Below are 17,318 nucleotides of genomic sequence, written 5' to 3'. Positions count from 1 at the left end.
TGTGGTCATATGATTTGCACAGGGTGCCTGGGCTCTGCCTTAGAGGTGAGGAGTGCAGAGATTTGGGAGGAACTCAAAGTAGAGCCAGTTGAGGAGGTCGGGCATTTGACTAGGATGCCACCTGGATGCCTCCTTGGATGAAACCTTGGCGTAGACCCAGGACATGATGGAGAGATTTGAACTCCCTGCTTGACTGGGAACACCTCGTTATCTCGCGGAGGGGTTGCAAGAGGTGGGATGTCTGTAAACTTTACTTAGACCTCCTGCTCCCATGACCTGAACCTAGGTGAGTGGCAGAAAATGGACGAATGGATGGATGGAAAGGAACTACATACAAAGAATCCCCCTGAGATATTAGGCAGAACCTGCCCTGAATGAGGTGTCAAATTTCTAATTATAGTTAATATATGGATTAAATTACTGAAAGAAAGAAAGAAAGAAAGAAAGAAAGAAAGAAAGAAAGAAAGAAAGAGTCCCACCCAAGCTGGCCTCTAACGCCGCAGTTTATTGATTATTCAATCAACCCGAAGAACATAACGAAAGCAGGAATGAATGAATGAAATAATGAATGAATGAGTGCTGCCGATTCGCATGTCTTAATAGTGTATCAATAATTTATTAACGATGTATTAAGCAGACCAAAGCCCCCCGGCTCGTCATCCTCCGCCTCTCCCGATCGCGTCCCCCTTATCCTCCTTGTTTTCAAAGTAAGCCGCTGCTAAATGCGCTTTGCCTGCACAGATCGCGCTTATTGTGGCCAAATAGGCTTAGGAGGATCGCCATGGCAACCGCAAATCACAATCAAGGAGCGCGAGTGAGCATCCGAGTGAATCAGCGGCCCTCCTGACAATTGGACAGGACCGCAGCAACAAGTGGCACCCGGCGAGTGGCCGACAATCAGAGGCACAACTTGAAAAGGGACAAGGACTTGTCAGTGAGATCTTTACTGTAAATATAATTTAAAGAAGAAGAAGAAAAGGAAGAAAAGGATAAAGAAAAGAAGAGGAAGATATCCGCCGCGTGACGCGAAAAATCACTCTGTCCGTGCCAGGCAAGTAAGTGGCGCCCGCCGGTCAGCGCAGGTCAAGAAGGCATTTCATGTGTTAAAAGTTGGGGAGTCCTGGGGGTTTCAATGGCACGAAGAGTTCGGATCGCTGCTATTATGGAGATAACTCAGTGCACTTGGGCTCCGTGCGGTCCGTGAATTTAAAAAGTGCAAACTACATTACCGTCCGGCATTCCAGGTACGGCTGAATGAGACGTTTACCGAACATTCAAAATGCATCAACCGGAGTTTAAACAAAAACGAGCCACTCACCGCAACAAACCCATCCGGTTGCTAACCGGGAAGTGGCCAGGCGGACACCATCGCATCGTTTCAGTCGACTTCATCATTTAGACTGAAAACAGCGGCGTGGAACTTTTGGGTGAATTGCGATCGGCGTTTTGATGCGCGGAATGGGGAGGATTTAAATTAAACAAACAAAAGAAAGCGTTGGAGGAACACAACAAAGCATCTCAATAAGTTCCTGGACAGTTCCCCGCGCGCTCGTGGGGATTCTTCGTGCACCGCCGGCTTTGCTCGTTTTTCCTTCTGCATGCCCAGTATGGGTAGCTCTGCCTTTATTTTTATTTATCGTCATTTTTTAATTTATTTTTTTACTACTTGTAAAGCTCATTGCGCTACACTTTAGTATGAAAATGTCCGTGATACATAGATGGTGTCATCGCGCGTTAAGTGACTGGCACCCCGGCCAAGATCAGCAGTGCTGGGACAGGCGACCCTCAGCTGGATCAGGCGGTTAAAGTAGAACGACTCGTCTAAACCCGGCAACGCACGTTAAGGGGGCTTCACGGGGACTCATCTGCGCGCTACGGTTCAAAGCACTTCGTAAGTAGAAACAAGCTGGGAGAATTGCGGGAATAAAAAGCGAAGCACGCGGACCTCACATACGCGACCTGGAGAACAAATCCGTGCTGAGCACCCGCGGTGACCGCCGCCGGTCTTTACGATACATCCGAAGAGTCAGGCTGCGAGGAATCGGGGGAGTCCAGCTTTTGAGAGGGGTCCAGGGGGGCACGAGGAAGGGGCTCGACTTGACGCGCTGTCATATTGGCTTTATAGCGCCATGTCCGGTAAACGCCGTGTTACAGTAAGTGATGCGCTCAGAATTACAAAGCAGAAAGTAGCAGGAAGGCGCACTGCGTGACTTTAATCTCACTGAGGTCGAGAGTGGAAACACATCGAGGAAAGTCACGGCGCTCGTGTCACACACACACACACACACACAGTCCCTCACACACACTTGTGTTGGAAGTACAGTGACCGAGATGTGACACGAATAGTAACAGCAATGACATTTCTTGAATAAAACAATTCAATCAAACACAGCAAAAACAATAATATGCTCTGGGGGAAATGCAACAGATTCGGTCAGCCCATAATAATAATACTATCTGCACAGTATTTATTTAAAGAAAATAGCAAATATGGTCCGAGAAAATCCATCAAACTTAATACTCAGTCCCATATTACATATATACAGTATACAGAACATACTGCCTATTTATGTATATATGTGTGTGTGTGTACATATATGTATATATTTATTTATTTGAAGAAAATAACACGTGCAATATGTTCTGTGAAAAACACAGCAAACGCACAGCTCCGTTTTATTATTATAATTATTTATATCTGTACAGAATATACTGTATGTGTGTGTATATATATAATATATATATGTGTGTGTGTGTATTTATGTAAAATATATAGCAAATATAATATATTCTGAGAAAATCGATTAAACTCAGAAAACAGCCCCATAATAATATTAAAAATAACAATAAAGATAACTATATAGTATATCAAAATTGATGCAATGTTCTTATATATGTGTGCTGTATATACAGTATATACTGTTTATAGATGTATTTATTTATTTATTTATTAAAGAATTTGGGAAAAACAATAAAATCCCCCAAAATAATAATAATAAATCTGTCATATATATATATATATATATACAAAATATATATATATACAGTATATGTATCATCCAGACTGTTTTAATTTTTCATATATATTTAGTTAAAGAAACAAGTAAATTTAAAAATATGTTTAAAAGAAAATCAATCAATCTTGCCTTTCAGCCCCTGAAATATTATTAAAAATAATAATAAATCGACATCTATAAATACTGTATATATATCATCAAAATTGTTCTAATGTTCATGCATATATTTAGTTGAAGAAAAACAGCAAGTACAATAACGTATTCTAGAGAAAATCCCTTAAACTCAGCAGTCAGCCCTGAATATTAATGATAATAATAATAAAAATAAAATCATTTTCTATACCTTTGCTTTTTTCCGTGTTCCCCACATGCAATTCCTGTCAGCAGAAGCAGCAGGATACAATGGGGTTCTTTTCTTTTCTTTAAAGTGTACATCCAGTGTAGCCACTCCGACAGCACGGTGGCTCAGCACTTAGCACCACCATTGTCTGGCCTGGCTGTGCTCCGTGTGAACCTGCGTGTTCTTCCTTAGTCTCTGTGGGCTTTCATTTTTCCAGCATGCCGATGTCCATTATGAGGTGGCAGTGGTTATTAATGTAAACAGAGCCACAAAATAGCTTTCCAAATTTCAAAACGTAAAACCAAATTACATCACGTAACAGCATCCAAATGAGTGAATGAAAAAAAGTAAGTAAATAAACAACCCAAAAGCTGAGTGGGCTCAGTCCACAGTTTATCTCGGACTGAAGTGAAGTGAACTCATCAGACTGGAAGGGCGTACTGCAAGGCGTCACTTGCGACATGCTGGATGTCATTCGTGACCCGCCATTTATTGTGTGTGCTCATAAACTGCACTGTGCTTTCCACTGTAGCACACAATAACTTAATAAAGTACATTTTGAAAAGAAAAAAAGTAAAGTAAATAAGAGAGAGTGTCTCAATGAAGGCACCTCAGTTTGCCGTTGAAGGAGGCCGCATGTGGGCGCAGTCGTGACAGAGTCGTAACGCGTTGGCCCCTGTTAAAGGTAAGCCCCGCTAAAGCTTCTAATCAGGGATGTGATGTGTCACACGCAGAAATAATGACAATAATATTCAGAGCCACCCAAATTATAATAGCGGTGCCTTTTTCTGTTTTCCCTTTGACTCTTGTCGAGAGTCGCTTCTGGGGGTCTGACTGCAGCCCAGCCCCATGCCTGTCACTGCTTACGTTTAATGGCTCTTCGTTCTTCTTCATCCCATAACAGACCCCCGAGACATTTAAGCCCACATAGCAGAGCTGCTCAAAGCACCCATCCTTCATCTGAGGGGCACCATTTATGAAAGTTAAAGGACACGCACTATGGACCCCCAACCCCGGTCATAGAAATCTGACAATATTGTCTGTGGTGTGTTCACAAAGGGACACCATTTGTGTTTTCAAGGGTGTGTGTGCTCCGCACACTGGGGGTCCCCACTCCTCGGTCTTTGAGCTCTGATGATACTGAGTTGGCACCAGTGCCAGCTGGCTGCCACCTACACTGCAGACAACATGGGCTGCATGATCCAGACACTAAGGGGGGGGGCAGGGGGTGTCAAATTCTAACAATACCAGCTCTCAGCTCTCTAAGTGCGGCAATGGGGTGACAGTCATCAAGCCCACTTAGGGCTCCAAATGTGCGTCGACTGGCACTGCCACATGGCGCAGGCAGCAAGTCCCTCTGGGTTTTTTTTTTTAAATTTTGTTGGACTTTGGCCCCCGGGTGCTCGGTTTGCTTGTTGCCACACAATGGTCTGCAGTACCAGGCACACATGGCCAGGCAATGAAAGATTCATATTTCACAGCGCTGCTGTCACTTGCAATGTCAGGACGCTTTGTTTTTGATTTGCATTTGCAAACATGGATGGAGGTCACTGATTGCTTAAGCCACGTGGGGTGACTGGCGCGTCACCTTCTGTGAAGAGCCCACCAATGCGGTGTAAACAGAGTGCCTCTGAAGTGTCACGTCAGCCTCCATTCAGTGGTTTTCTATAGCCACGCTGCCTTTAGAGGGATTGATTCAGGATTAACAGCAGACCACCTTCATCATTGTGGACGGCCCACAATTCTGTGAATTGGAAAATTTCACGGCCATGTCGCTTGTTTACATTTAAATTTATTTGCTTAGCAGGTGCTTTTCTCCAAAGCGCCTTGCAAATTAGGTCAACATAATGGAGTAAAATATCAGTCTGGGGGACAGTTTGGGAACAAGTGTGAGAGGACAAGGGGACAAAACTGATCATCACACGTGAAGAGCTGTGAACAAAATACAAGCGAGCGTCAAGAAAAGGCAGAAACCAAACATTTACTGTAAAGGCCGAAGTCAGTAAGTGGCAAAGAGGGCAAATAAAGAGCACAGGTGGGTGATACACCCTAAAGAAAGGTGGACCCTGAGTACAGCCGGCCAAGACTGGCTGCCTCCTTCCACTGCCGGAGGCTTTTAAAGCACTGGTTCCCAGAAAGGGGCGGGGTTTGATGACGGGGGACAGGACAGGAAGTGAGGTTTGCTTTGTTTTCTGAACAATGTCCAATCAATTCATTTGGTTACAGGTGGACTCCAATCAAGTTTGAGGAACACCTCAAGGGGAATTAAAGCAAACAAGAGGCACCTGGGGACAATTGGGAGGGCCACAGCAAAAGGTCCGACTACCTGTGGGAAGGAGCGATGCCAGTGTTGTAACTTTAAACAAATCGGCAGACCTTTCTGAAAACATGTCGTCGCTTTGTCAGAATGGGTAGACTGACTGTGAAACACGTGAGATTCATCCATTTTAAAATAAACATACAACGCGAAAAAGTGTGCGGAACGTGAGTGGGGGGTCTCAGTACTTTGTGAATCCCCGTTTTTCCCATCACAAATGCGTCGTAAAGAGCCAAACAATCAACGTCCTCGGCTGACTTGTCAAGTCTCTGGGTAAGCGGAGTGCAACACCCACCTGGCACGACCCCCCTCGGCATCTCGACTGCAATGACATCTCAAAGGTTGGGAAGACAACAACAAGTAAAGAACACCCAAAGCTTTTGTGATTCCTTTATTTTGTAAGAACTGTAGATTCATTTTGAATTATTTTGGTTTATTTTCCAAGTCTTTTTCTGGTTATTAAAAAATTGCACCACTTTTAACCCTAATCTTGAAGGTGTTTCCTGAAGAGGCATTAGCTCTCTTGGAAATGTGTTCTTTTGAAATTGCGGCATATTAAGTAACTAAACAATATAGTAATATACCAGAAAAGGCGATATCCCTCCCATCGTGATTACGGCGGTACAAGAATCACATGAGAAAAAATATACTTTAGCTTACGTTTAATGACAGTTAATGGGGTTACAGACGGGAAGCATATGGACAGACTTTATCCAGGTGGGAATCTGGATCAACACAGGCTGCCATTTCTCATCCCCACGCTGGGAGGTTTTTCGGAACATTGCCGACTCAGCCTCAAAGGGTCTGGCTGTTGTCCAAGCCTTTAAATAATGTCTTGCTTCACTTGCTGGTCTTCTCTTTATCCAAACAAGGGTTGAACTCCTCCTCCACAAAATACAGAAATATCATAGTGCTTACATGCCGGTTCTTGTTCTCCCAATAACAGAAGGTGGCCGACATTTGGAGTTGTTTGGAACCTAAGAGTGTCCACTTTGTTTATGACAGCCAGGACCATCGCCGGTCATGTGATGTTGCATCACCATGCTGCTACTGCTACTTCCGCCATAAAGTGTGTCCCATATGGATATCTGATGTAAAAGGCGCTACATACATAATGAAGATCGACTGACTAATCGATCGATTGATTGCAGTGACATTTTTGGTAAGACAATTCCAGTAGGGCCTCACAGAGATAGAGGGAGATCCAGTCAATAAGGGGCGGAGCCATTCTGAGAGTCTGCGGCCATCTTGTTTGTTTTTAACAGAGCACCCGTCGTTGGGGCAGCATGTCTGCCAAGTCTGTGACCTGCATGTCACTCATTTTATTGTGTCCTTATCAAGAAGCCTTTTGTTCAACCTTCTTTCGGAATCTATTGATCGTTTTAGATTCCTGACTTTTGAGTTGTCCTCAATTTTTCATCCGGAGATTTGGCTATGTTTTTACTTTCTCATATATGAAGTATAAGGAAAGTATTGTAATCGTCCAAAGATTCGATGAGGAGATCTTGAAGAATCTCGATTTTTTTAGACCTCCCCGAGTCCGAGAATACCATTTTTGGAATTATGGCTGTGTGTCTGTGTGTGTGAAAACACGATAACTTGAGTTCGCCTTCACTCTGGTCAACCAAGTTTTGCATACAAGTATTGGGTACAAAACGAAGATTTCTATCAACTTTTGGGCTATTTCCATTAACCGGAAGTGCTACGTTTTTATTCATGCAGCTGCAAAGTCTGATTTATTCAACTTTACATTCAAAACAATTGTTCAATATATTATTAATTTGATTTGTTGTTGATGGTTCTTTAATGTACATAATATACAATATAATCCTTGTCTTGCGGTTTACTCTTCAAATATCCATCCCCATATCTGAGTATACAAGGAAGTCACGGGGAGACCACTCCTGATTTTTTCTGTTCTATTCGATCTCTTAGTTTTGACCTTTTTCTGTTTTGTGTTTCTCTTCTTTAAATTATTTATTTTGCTTCAGCAGCATTGCAATTTTTGTCTAACTGATAGTAGCTGTTAGGTTTTTGTAACTCAGGAATCATAATAAGCTCGCATTTCCTTCTTATCTCTTCACTTGTGATGATCCATTTTGTAACCCTGTCCCGTAACACGTTGTTCCTAAATATTTACTCGATAACGTTGACCTCTTTTGTAAGTCGCTGTGGATAAAAACATCTGCTACGCCCACAGATGGGAATGTTTCATCTGCCACTTTGGGTTTTTACGCTCCCTGCCATCTTAACCTCCTGTTGTTAGGGTGGCAGACACGCTCGTTATTAGGGGTGTGCCCTTTGATGACTTGACACGATAGGTTCCCCCACGAAAGGTATTCCCTCATCCGAGTTGCCGATTCAAACGGCTTTTTCAAATCGCCGTTTCAAGCTCTTGTCTCACAAACGTTTTTTTGATTCTCGACTTTTGCTCTCGTTTTCCTCACAGTGATTTTTCTCTCTCGTTTTTGCCTTGATGCTTGTACTTCTGACCTCTCTGTTTTGACCCGCATCTCTTTTCTCAAACTCTTTGTCTTCTTGCAGATGTAATACTGGCGTTATGGTCTGCGTCCATGATGAATTCTTTGCACATGTTTCTGAGCTCTTTTTGTAAAAATGTGTATCCTATCATAGATTCCATTTCTGAAGTTGTTTCCGGATAATCATAGGTATTAAGTGTCATCTCCTGATGACATCTTGCTTTTCATGCATGCCACCATTTTGAACAACGATTGCCACCGCATTAACAATACAGCGTCACCTGCACGTGTGCGGCGCTGACTTTATTTCTGCGAATGGATAAAAGATCAGCCATCATGCACTTTCTGCTCATCCAAGTATCCTAATGCGATTGTGGTTGGTGTTTAGGATTTACCTTTTGGTGTAAGATCTCTCATTTCTGGTAATGGACTTTGGTTTTTGGTTGATGAATTTGATTTTGATTTGACGACAGATTGGAGTGGCCCTCCTGTTAGTGATTCTTTTGGCTGGTTTTCTCAGTGTTCCTTCTCCTGGTCACCCCTGTCCATTATCCATGTGGTCCAACTTCACGCCCGGCCTAAGATGCCACAGAGAACAGAATATTAAAGGGGCACAGAAGGAGTCGTGGAAGACCAGAGTGGCATAAGCAGCATTGGAGAGCAGCCGAGGAAGGAGACAACTTTCACTAAACCTCACATGAGGGAGTGAAGGAGGGACACGGCGCTTCACAGTGAATTAGGCTACCAGCACGACGATGATAAAATGTCGGCCAATTGATACCATTAAAAACATTGCACAAAATGGAAATCCTGTACCATAACATTTGGTCATAAAGTACAACTAGAGGACACACTTGAAGGATTTCTCACTGTCAACATAAATATTCAACACCGAAAGCACAAGTGCAAATATCCAGTTTTTGTTCAATGGGCAAAGTGCTTAATCATATTGTAGATAAATGGTTCATGATGGCGATGATGCCTGCTCCAAGTTAGTCAGCTGAACAAGTTCACGCACCGTTCAAATTGCATTACAGATAAAATGAAGCAGCGGGTCGCTTAAAGGTGCTCAGGCTTTAAGGGCCAAAGCAGGAATTGAAAAGTGGAAGCTACGCCGGCGCACACCTCAGCAAATGTATGGCCAGACCCCTGGGGGGTCCAAGGGCCTGAAAACAGCTAGCGGCCCCAAGCACAAAGAAAACGCCACACAGTCCAAAAAAATCAGGTCTCTCAAGATAAACAAATTGAGCGTATCATGGAAAAAATCAGCTTGTGTTGACATAAGTCGAGGTTGTTAAAAACATTTTATCAGTTCCTTAACTTCTCCAGGTGAGTTTAGCACTGATGTCACTTTTTTGCACAACAGCGCCATCTGCTGAAAGATTACGCTCAGTGCCCCACTTGCCCTTAATGCCACTCATTGACTGATTGTGCACACAATGTGAATTTTCTCCAGGGCTTGTTGGTGTGTAATTCAGCCGCCTTGGGCTGGCCATCCTTATCAGAGAAAGCCCACCTCTGTTGTCGGGCCCTCTGCATTGCTTTTCTGCCCCCATTAAACTCCTCACACTTTGACCTTTACATCACTCTAAGCCCCCCCTGAGGCCAGCTGGCAATGCTCACAGATGCAAGTGGGAGCTAAAGGGTTACTGGCACAATGGGCTGGAAGGTAAACAACTGCATTTTTAATTGAGGACATTTTTGAATGAGCTTGGGGACGGCTTTCTCTCGTCCCCCAGGTGCCACTTAATTGGCAACGAAGGAGGCAGCGACTTGCAAGTGCCGAGATGATAATGATGGACTGTTAGCCGAGCCTTACACACACACACTGCTATCTGTTATACTTGTGCATTTTCTCGAGATCTCCTTTACATTTGTGTATGAAAAGTGAGAATCACAAAGGTCAGGCTCTTTTCATGTGTGATTTTCTGAATTAGAAAGTGACTCAAAAACTATGGAAGAGATGGCTTTAAACTTTTAAAAGACCTCAGGATGGTGCTCAGTTTTGAAAGGCACTATATAAATGAAATCTCTTTAGAACTTAGCTTTGTGGTACAACACCATTTCCTTGGCACCTCCTCATTTTCAGTGAGTAAGCAGAGAATTGTATGAGTGTGCCCACTTCAGCCAGGTGATGTTAGTGCCGTATGTTCTTTATTTCGCCCTGTACAATTTCTCGTATTAGGAATTTGTTAGTTTTTCGCATACCCCTTGGGGTCAGAGCGCAGGGCCCCTGGAGCAATTGATGGTTAAGGGTCTTACTCAAGGGCCCAGCAGAGTAGGATCTCTTTTGGCAGTGACAGGGATTTGAACCGGCAACCTTCGGGATACCAGCGCAGATCCTTAGCCTCAGAGCCACCACTCCATCCTTTGTGTCGCGTTATGCCGTTGCTACTCCACGTTTCCTTGTCCTGCCTCAGCTTTTCCTCCCATTCGCTTACACGCCGCACGGTGAAAGCCGTTTCACTCTTTCTCCGCAGGGTTGAATTGTGCCACAAGTGTTGCTGTGGATACGTCTGAGCTGAATGCTTTGACAGACAAGGTGAAAGATTACACATGTAAGGAGCTTTGAACGTGAAGAGATGAAAACGAGACATTCATTAGCAATCAAGAGACCCAGACAGTCCTGTGCATTCAGTTGAATGTCGGAGACTCGTTTCCATAGAAGAAGTGCTAACAATGAGTTCACTGAACAATCCGGTGAGGAGCCAATCAGAAGCTTACAAGCTCGGGGGGTAGGGCTAATGAAGGAACAAATAGGCAGTGTCTTGATTTAAATAAGTATTGTTTGCAAATTTAATTGCTATCTTAAGTCAAAATTCAGATATCAACAGCACAGTTGTGGAACAGAGGAAGAAACCTGGATGACATTGTTGGTAGGGGCACCTTAAAAGGACCACCACTTATTCTGTGGCCAATAGATGTCAAAGGAACTAAATAAATGAGAGGTATCGATCACTTATGTAGTGCCTTTTCTATCTATCTATCATTACACAAGCATACATGGGAGGCAGTCAAGGGGATCAACTAAGTGTAATAGCATCTCTTCTCCCGCCCCTGCACATCACAGGAAGGAAAGACCACTTAAAACCGAATCGGGTTCCATTTTTGCCTCCGGACCATGCCGTCCAACTGACCTCACTTCTTCCTAATCCGGTTAGACCCTCCTCTTCCTGCCCCCTACATATAAAGCCAAACACGTACCTCCTGCAAGCAGTCTTTAGGGGTTACTCTCTACCCCAACATTCTTTGGAAAATCATCTAAATATACGGGGTGGAACCCCAAACCCTTTTTTTGTGCCTCTTGTGCTTTTTCCACACTATCTGTCTGATCCTGCCAACTACACTATCTGACTATCTATCTTACAGGCCATTAATTCTTCCTAACCAGTCATGACATCACATATGACCACTAAACTCATGTTACAGCTGGCTAGAGCTTCCAACGGGTCATTTGTCCTCATTCTTCTAGATCTCTCCTCTGCCTACCAACCACGAGATCCTCTTTGCCATCATCTCTGACCTTGGCATTGCTGGGACTGCCCTCAGGTGGTTTGGGCAGATTACCATGTGTCCTGGTAAGGGGAGATGTCATGGATGCGTCAGGAAAGCACAGAGGTGCACCTAGCATCAGTAATAGGCCCTCTCCTCTTTCCTTTATACATCTCCTCAACAGTCCCTATCATCCAGTCCTATGGTTTTTAACTTCAGTGCTATGCTGAAGACACTCACCTGTACCTGTCATTCCCTTCAATGTGTCACACAGTATTAGTTAGAATCACTGTATGTCTTACTGAATCTCAACCTGGATGAAGCAGCATCATCTCCAGCTCAACTTGCAAAGACAGACCCCCTTGTTATCACAGGCAGCCTGTCCATTCAACATCCCATTTGTGTTCAGCTCGGCTCACTATCGCCAACACCTGCCAAGTCAGTAGGAAACCTTGGGGTGGTGATTGATGACCAGCCGTCCTTCTGGGACATTGTTGCTACAGTTTCTTCATCTAGCAGATTCACTCCATGAAACATCATCAAGATCAGTTCATATTTAACAGAGTGGGCAGCACAACTCCTGGTCCAGGCTTTGGTCCTGTCGTGTCTGGACAAGTGGAACTCTCTGCTGGCAGGAGTACTGGCATGGGTCACCAAGCTGCTGCAGATGATTCAAAATGCACTGCCACATCTGGTGCTCTACCAATCGAGGTGGGCACATGTCATTCCTGTCTTCAGATCACTACATTGACTCCCTGTAGCAACACATTTTAAGTTCAAATCATCGATGCTTGCCTACAGAGTAGTCAATGGGTCAGCACCTCTGGTCTACACACGTAAGGTCCTCTGGTCCATCTTACCCACTCAGGTTGCCTGTTGAATGATGTCCGGTGATGCCACTTCTGCATAGTATCAAATCTCAGTAGAGACTCTAACCCTTACCCTGGCTGGTGCCATGAACTCCCTGCCTCCATTCGAACTTTGAACTCCCTCAATGTGTTGAAGAAGCATTTGAAGACCCTCTTGATTGGTGAACGTCTGTCTCATTGATATTAGCCGTTAGGTTTTGTAAATCTTGGAATTGTAACTAGTAACTTCCATTTTGTTCTGAACTCTTCACTTGTGTGGGTCAATGTTGTCACCCACGTTGTCCTGTCACACTTGTTCCCAAACAGCCCACCTAGATTGATGTTTACTTGATTATGTTAATCCATTTTGTAAGTCGATTTGGATAAAAGTGTCTGCTAAACAACTAAATGTAATTGTAGATACAAAAGGCACTGTTTACCAAATAGAGAGATTGAGAGGTTAGGTAGAATTTATTATCTAAAAGGAGACATTGTGACACAGACACACACTTAAGATTATTATTATTACTGTTTTTAAGTTGACACCTTTATCCAAATTGACTTGGAACATTTGGGGTACGAATGGTTCCATTTCTTTTGTTTTTCCAATTAGAGCAGAGGCAGCTAAATGACTTGCTTATGGTCACATAGTGGTGTCAGTATGGGATTTCAATCCTTAGGGTTTGAAGTACAAAGCTGTAACCACTACACCACATTTCGGGTCTTTAATACACAGGGGAAAATTATGATGGGTTTTCCTGGGATTTGAGTTCAGAAATTGAAGTAAGGAACCGGGAAATGTATAGCTCACTAAATAACACACTCACGTGAGATTGTTACCTCAGATTATTCACAAACTTGGATGAGGACGTACCTAACGCATCGATCTTTATGGTATCACGCTGATGACATCAATCACGTCACTTCCAAGGCTGAGCTCTGTAGCAACTGATGTTGTGCCAATGACGATGCCGACTTAAAAATGCAGTACCCTGGGAAAAACAAAATAGTGATGGGAACAGAGCAAATTCATTTTTCCATAAATGAAGTCAGTTTAAAAAATAAAACTAAATTGAAAAATAAGATTTAGTACCTCAAAAAACCATAATGGGAAAGAAGCTGAAGGAAGTTCTCAGAGACGGAAATTTGTATGGCAGGTCTCTGCTTACAAAACGCCTTGGGATGATGGTCTACGAAACAAAGGTCAGCTCTTATTTCACTGATGGTGTCATTTTCTTTTTTTTTACAGATCATGGCCCTCACACCATGGTTCAGGTGGAACGAGCCTCAGTTCCGTCATGCCCAGAAGAGCCCTGCGGACATGGTGACGGACACTTTGATGATGGAGCTGAGCTGGCAGATGAAGCAGGCCGAGAAGCTTCAGCGAGAACGAGACAATGAGTACCGACGACTCAAGACTGGCGTTGACTACAGCTGGCTGATCAGCTACAACAAGAGCAGTTACGACATCACACCTGGTGAGCGGCTGGAGCTCGAGGACACCTGCAGTAAAATCCACCCGTCCTTCTGTGGGCCGGTCATTCTCAGGTAACACAGACGTTCTGTTGGGGCTCCGCTGGTCACGGGGACATAAAGAGCAAATTCCTCCATTTCAGATTAAATCCTTCGTACTGTCAAGTGTGCAGAATGAATCCACTTCAGATGGGGTGAACGCCACTTGAGTGGCGTGGAGATTGTATAAAAGAGAAGAAGCGGCAGGCATGTACTTCACCCTTGCACATTTTACTAGAACATTTCTAATTCTCTCTTCCGTTATATTGTAGGTTTCGCCAGATGATCACGGAGTACGAGCCTGAAGTTCAGGAAGTTTCACACCTCTTTCGTACGGTCCTGCAGGAAGCCTTAGAAAAGATGAAGGAGGACGAAGAGGCCAAAAAGCTGGCCAGGCAGTGGAGCAACAACAAGCGAGCCATGAGTTTATCTCTGACGACCTTCAAGTCTCGCGTCAGGATATACCCGTTTAGCAGCGACATTAAGACCATTTCCGAGGACGTGGAGAGGTGCACTGACTCAAACCGGAGAGTGTGGAGCATGCCGGAGTTCCGGCAGTCGAAAAAGTTATGATGGACTCAAGCGGGGCACGAGTCACTGCTTGTCCTGTGTGATACCAGCTACTCTACCGGGGTTTGGTCTTGTATCAAAGTCACCGAAATTTAAGCACAATCGTCACTTCTCTTACTTGCTCGTATTTTTCAGATCAGTCCAGTTTTGCTTTCGTTACTCGTTTATAGCGGTAAACTCCCAGCAGACCTCTTCAACAGCCGTGTATGTCAATGATGGCCCAGCTGCAACCATTCCACCGGCATAAAAAATGGGATCATTTGTCCACACCGTTGCCCCATATTCAAGATTTGACAGCTGTTAACATGACAGCACTCATTTTAAGAGTCCTCCGCTCCACTCTCTGTGGCTGCCGAGGTTGACTTTGGGTAAAATGGGTTAACCGCCATTGGGAATCTCATCTTAGGCTGAATTTATGTTTCAGGTATTTCTTGCATAAAAATACAAGAAAAGGGAAAGAAATTGGAACAGGTGTTCATATCGATGCATGTATTGTAAAATATTGCAATAAGTGAGAAACGTTAAAGGTGTGGGATTTACTTTTTACTCATCAAAACAGGAAGAAATGGTCCTTACTCTTTATAACCTGCTGATTTTTTGCAAGTAAACATTAAAACAAAAAAAGTCTCAAAGTTGTAGAATTTTCTTTCGACCTGTCACGCCTGCTTTGTTGGCAGTTCAAAGGATTTACTTATGAATGTCACGTAATTGCAGTGACGCCGAGAAAATGATCCACTTTGGAGAAGACGTCTGCGTCTTGAAAATAAGAATTCACTTCCGGCCATCGCTGTGCTGTTCTTTTACGTTTGGCCCTCGCGGTTTCCTGTGTTTTATGTCTTGCAGCCATTTTAATGCAGATGATGCACAGCACAGCTGTCCAATCAGCTCCACACTGTAGACGCCGTTCACGTCATGGTTTGTGGAGGAGTGCGGTGTTTTTCCCAAGAAAAAAAATGTGACATTCCACATGTTGTCCACACACAGTGAGCTCCTCACAGGGACCCGGTTTACAAATATCATTTAAACACTAAATACGGGTTAACGCATGTGGATTTCTTCACAAGTAACCAGAGACACGGACAAATTTGTTGGTGCCCCTCCACGAACAAAGAAGAACCAACAATTGTCTCTGAAATAACTTGAAAGTGACCACAGACATTTGCACCCTTCGTTCTTTATTCCATATTTTAACAAAAATCAGTCTTAGCTTTAGAGTTTTGATCCAACAGAATATTTCAAATAAGATCACAAATGAAAATGGCACCGACGTAAATGATGGGACCGTTAATCTTACATTTTGTAGGACAGACTTCGAGAGTTTGTAATCACCTCACAAGCAATTCCTGGAGTTTTTCATGAGACATCTGCACCTGTCCATAGGTCATTCAGCCCACTCGTCCTGAGTAAACTGGTGTGGAGGGGTCTTCTCCAGACTGCAGGTTTCAGCTCTTCACATAGATGTTCCATTAGATTCAAATCAGGGCTCATTGGAGGACACTTCTGAACAGTCCCATGTAGTTTTTCTTGACATTCTTGGTGCTTTTCGCTCTGTGTTTTGGCTCCTTATCCTGTTGGAGGATCTATGACCTGCGACTGAGACAGAACTTTGACACTGGGCAGGACATTTTACTCCAGAATGTTTTGATAGTCTTGAGGTTTCATTGTTCCCTGCACAGACTCAAGGAACCCCATGCCAAATGCAGCAAAGCAGCCCCAAACATCGCCAAGTGTCCTCCATGTTTCATGGAAGGTCTGGTGTTCTTTTCTAAGAAAGCCTCATTTTCATGTCTGTGGATACAGAGCGGATATGACTTGTCAAATAGCTCCAGTTTAATCTCATCTGTCCAAACGGCATTCTCCCAGAAGCATTGTGGCACATTTTTGATGTGGACTCCCTCTAGGTCTTCTTCCACTGAGCCCACTACGACTCAAAGGGTACAAATGACCCTGACAGGCCTCGACCTTGGACTTCAGCTTGTATCTCCTCTGAAGTTGTCCTTATCTTTTTGTCTGCCATTCTCACTGTGCTTCTGCCCACTCTGGGGTCGATTTTCCTCTTGTGGCCACGTCCAGGGAGGTTGGCTGCAGTCCCATGGACCTTTAACTTCTTAATCATTTTTGCAACTGTAGTCACAGCAGGAACATCAAGATGTTCTTCTAGCCTTTCCCTTTGTCTGGTTTGTCTGACATTTTCAATTTTTTTTTTCTGATCTCCTCAGATTACTCTCTCCCTTGCTTTCTCTGGTCCATGTTCATTGCGGGACTCATGATGACCCCCAAACAACAGAGTTCTGGCTTTTCTCCATTTAAATTGGCGGAATGACTGATTGCACAATTGGAGATGCGTGTGACACAAATTCAAGAAAACAGTGAGTCTGAAAAATCACTCAGATCCAGTTGGGGATCGCAACAAATGTGTTCAGGCCATTTTTGAAGATCTTTGTAGAAGAAGCAACTCTTGATCTCTTGTCATACTTGCTTTGCTTTACTGGATGATATAACAAAGGCATGCAGGTCTACAGGGGACAATTGCTTTTCACATCACCGCTGTTCAGGGGGCAGACAGCACTTTTTCAATGAGCTGTAAGGGGGCCGACACATTTGTCCACCACTGTCCGTGTAAGCCTGTCACTGGGTGGCAGTTATGGATGTTGTAGTTTGCGCATGTACAGTACATTGCACTCCATCAGTCTCTGCGTGTTAGCAGCCATAAAGTCACTCATTGTATGCCCTGTAATGTCA

At 43.9% G+C, this 17,318-nt stretch overlaps 1 protein-coding gene across 2 annotated transcripts; it reads left to right on the top strand.

The window, feature by feature from the left end:
* The first annotated feature begins 738 nt into the window (after positions 1–738).
* On the top strand, positions 739–15,378 carry rd3 (retinal degeneration 3, GUCY2D regulator). Of its 2 annotated transcripts, none has more exons than XM_039738873.1 (3): positions 739–1,051; positions 13,744–14,042; positions 14,279–15,378. In XM_039738873.1, the coding sequence occupies exons 2-3, from the start codon at positions 13,747–13,749 to the stop codon at positions 14,577–14,579; spliced, it is 597 nt and encodes a 198-aa protein (XP_039594807.1). In that variant the 5' UTR covers positions 739–1,051; positions 13,744–13,746; the 3' UTR covers positions 14,580–15,378. The 2 variants fall into 2 exon arrangements, with proteins under 2 accessions (XP_039594807.1, XP_039594806.1); XM_039738872.1 differs by having other exon boundaries at positions 739–1,055; positions 14,279–15,377.
* The last annotated feature ends 1,940 nt before the right edge of the window (positions 15,379–17,318 follow it).

Source organism: Polypterus senegalus, chromosome 16, assembly GCF_016835505.1.
Source record: "Polypterus senegalus isolate Bchr_013 chromosome 16, ASM1683550v1, whole genome shotgun sequence".
Taxonomy (NCBI): domain Eukaryota; kingdom Metazoa; phylum Chordata; class Cladistia; order Polypteriformes; family Polypteridae; genus Polypterus; species Polypterus senegalus.
The sequence above is the reverse complement of the archived record's forward strand: the minus strand, read 5'-3'. Positions and strand labels throughout refer to the sequence as shown.

Coding starts and splice junctions, on each gene's coding strand:
- rd3 (XM_039738873.1), top strand. CDS start 13,747: ATGGCCCTCACACCATGGTTCAGGTGGAACGAGCCTCAGTTCCGTCAT. Junction 14,043..14,278: donor TGTGGGCCGGTCATTCTCAG/GTAACACAGACG, acceptor GTTATATTGTAG/GTTTCGCCAGATGATCACGG.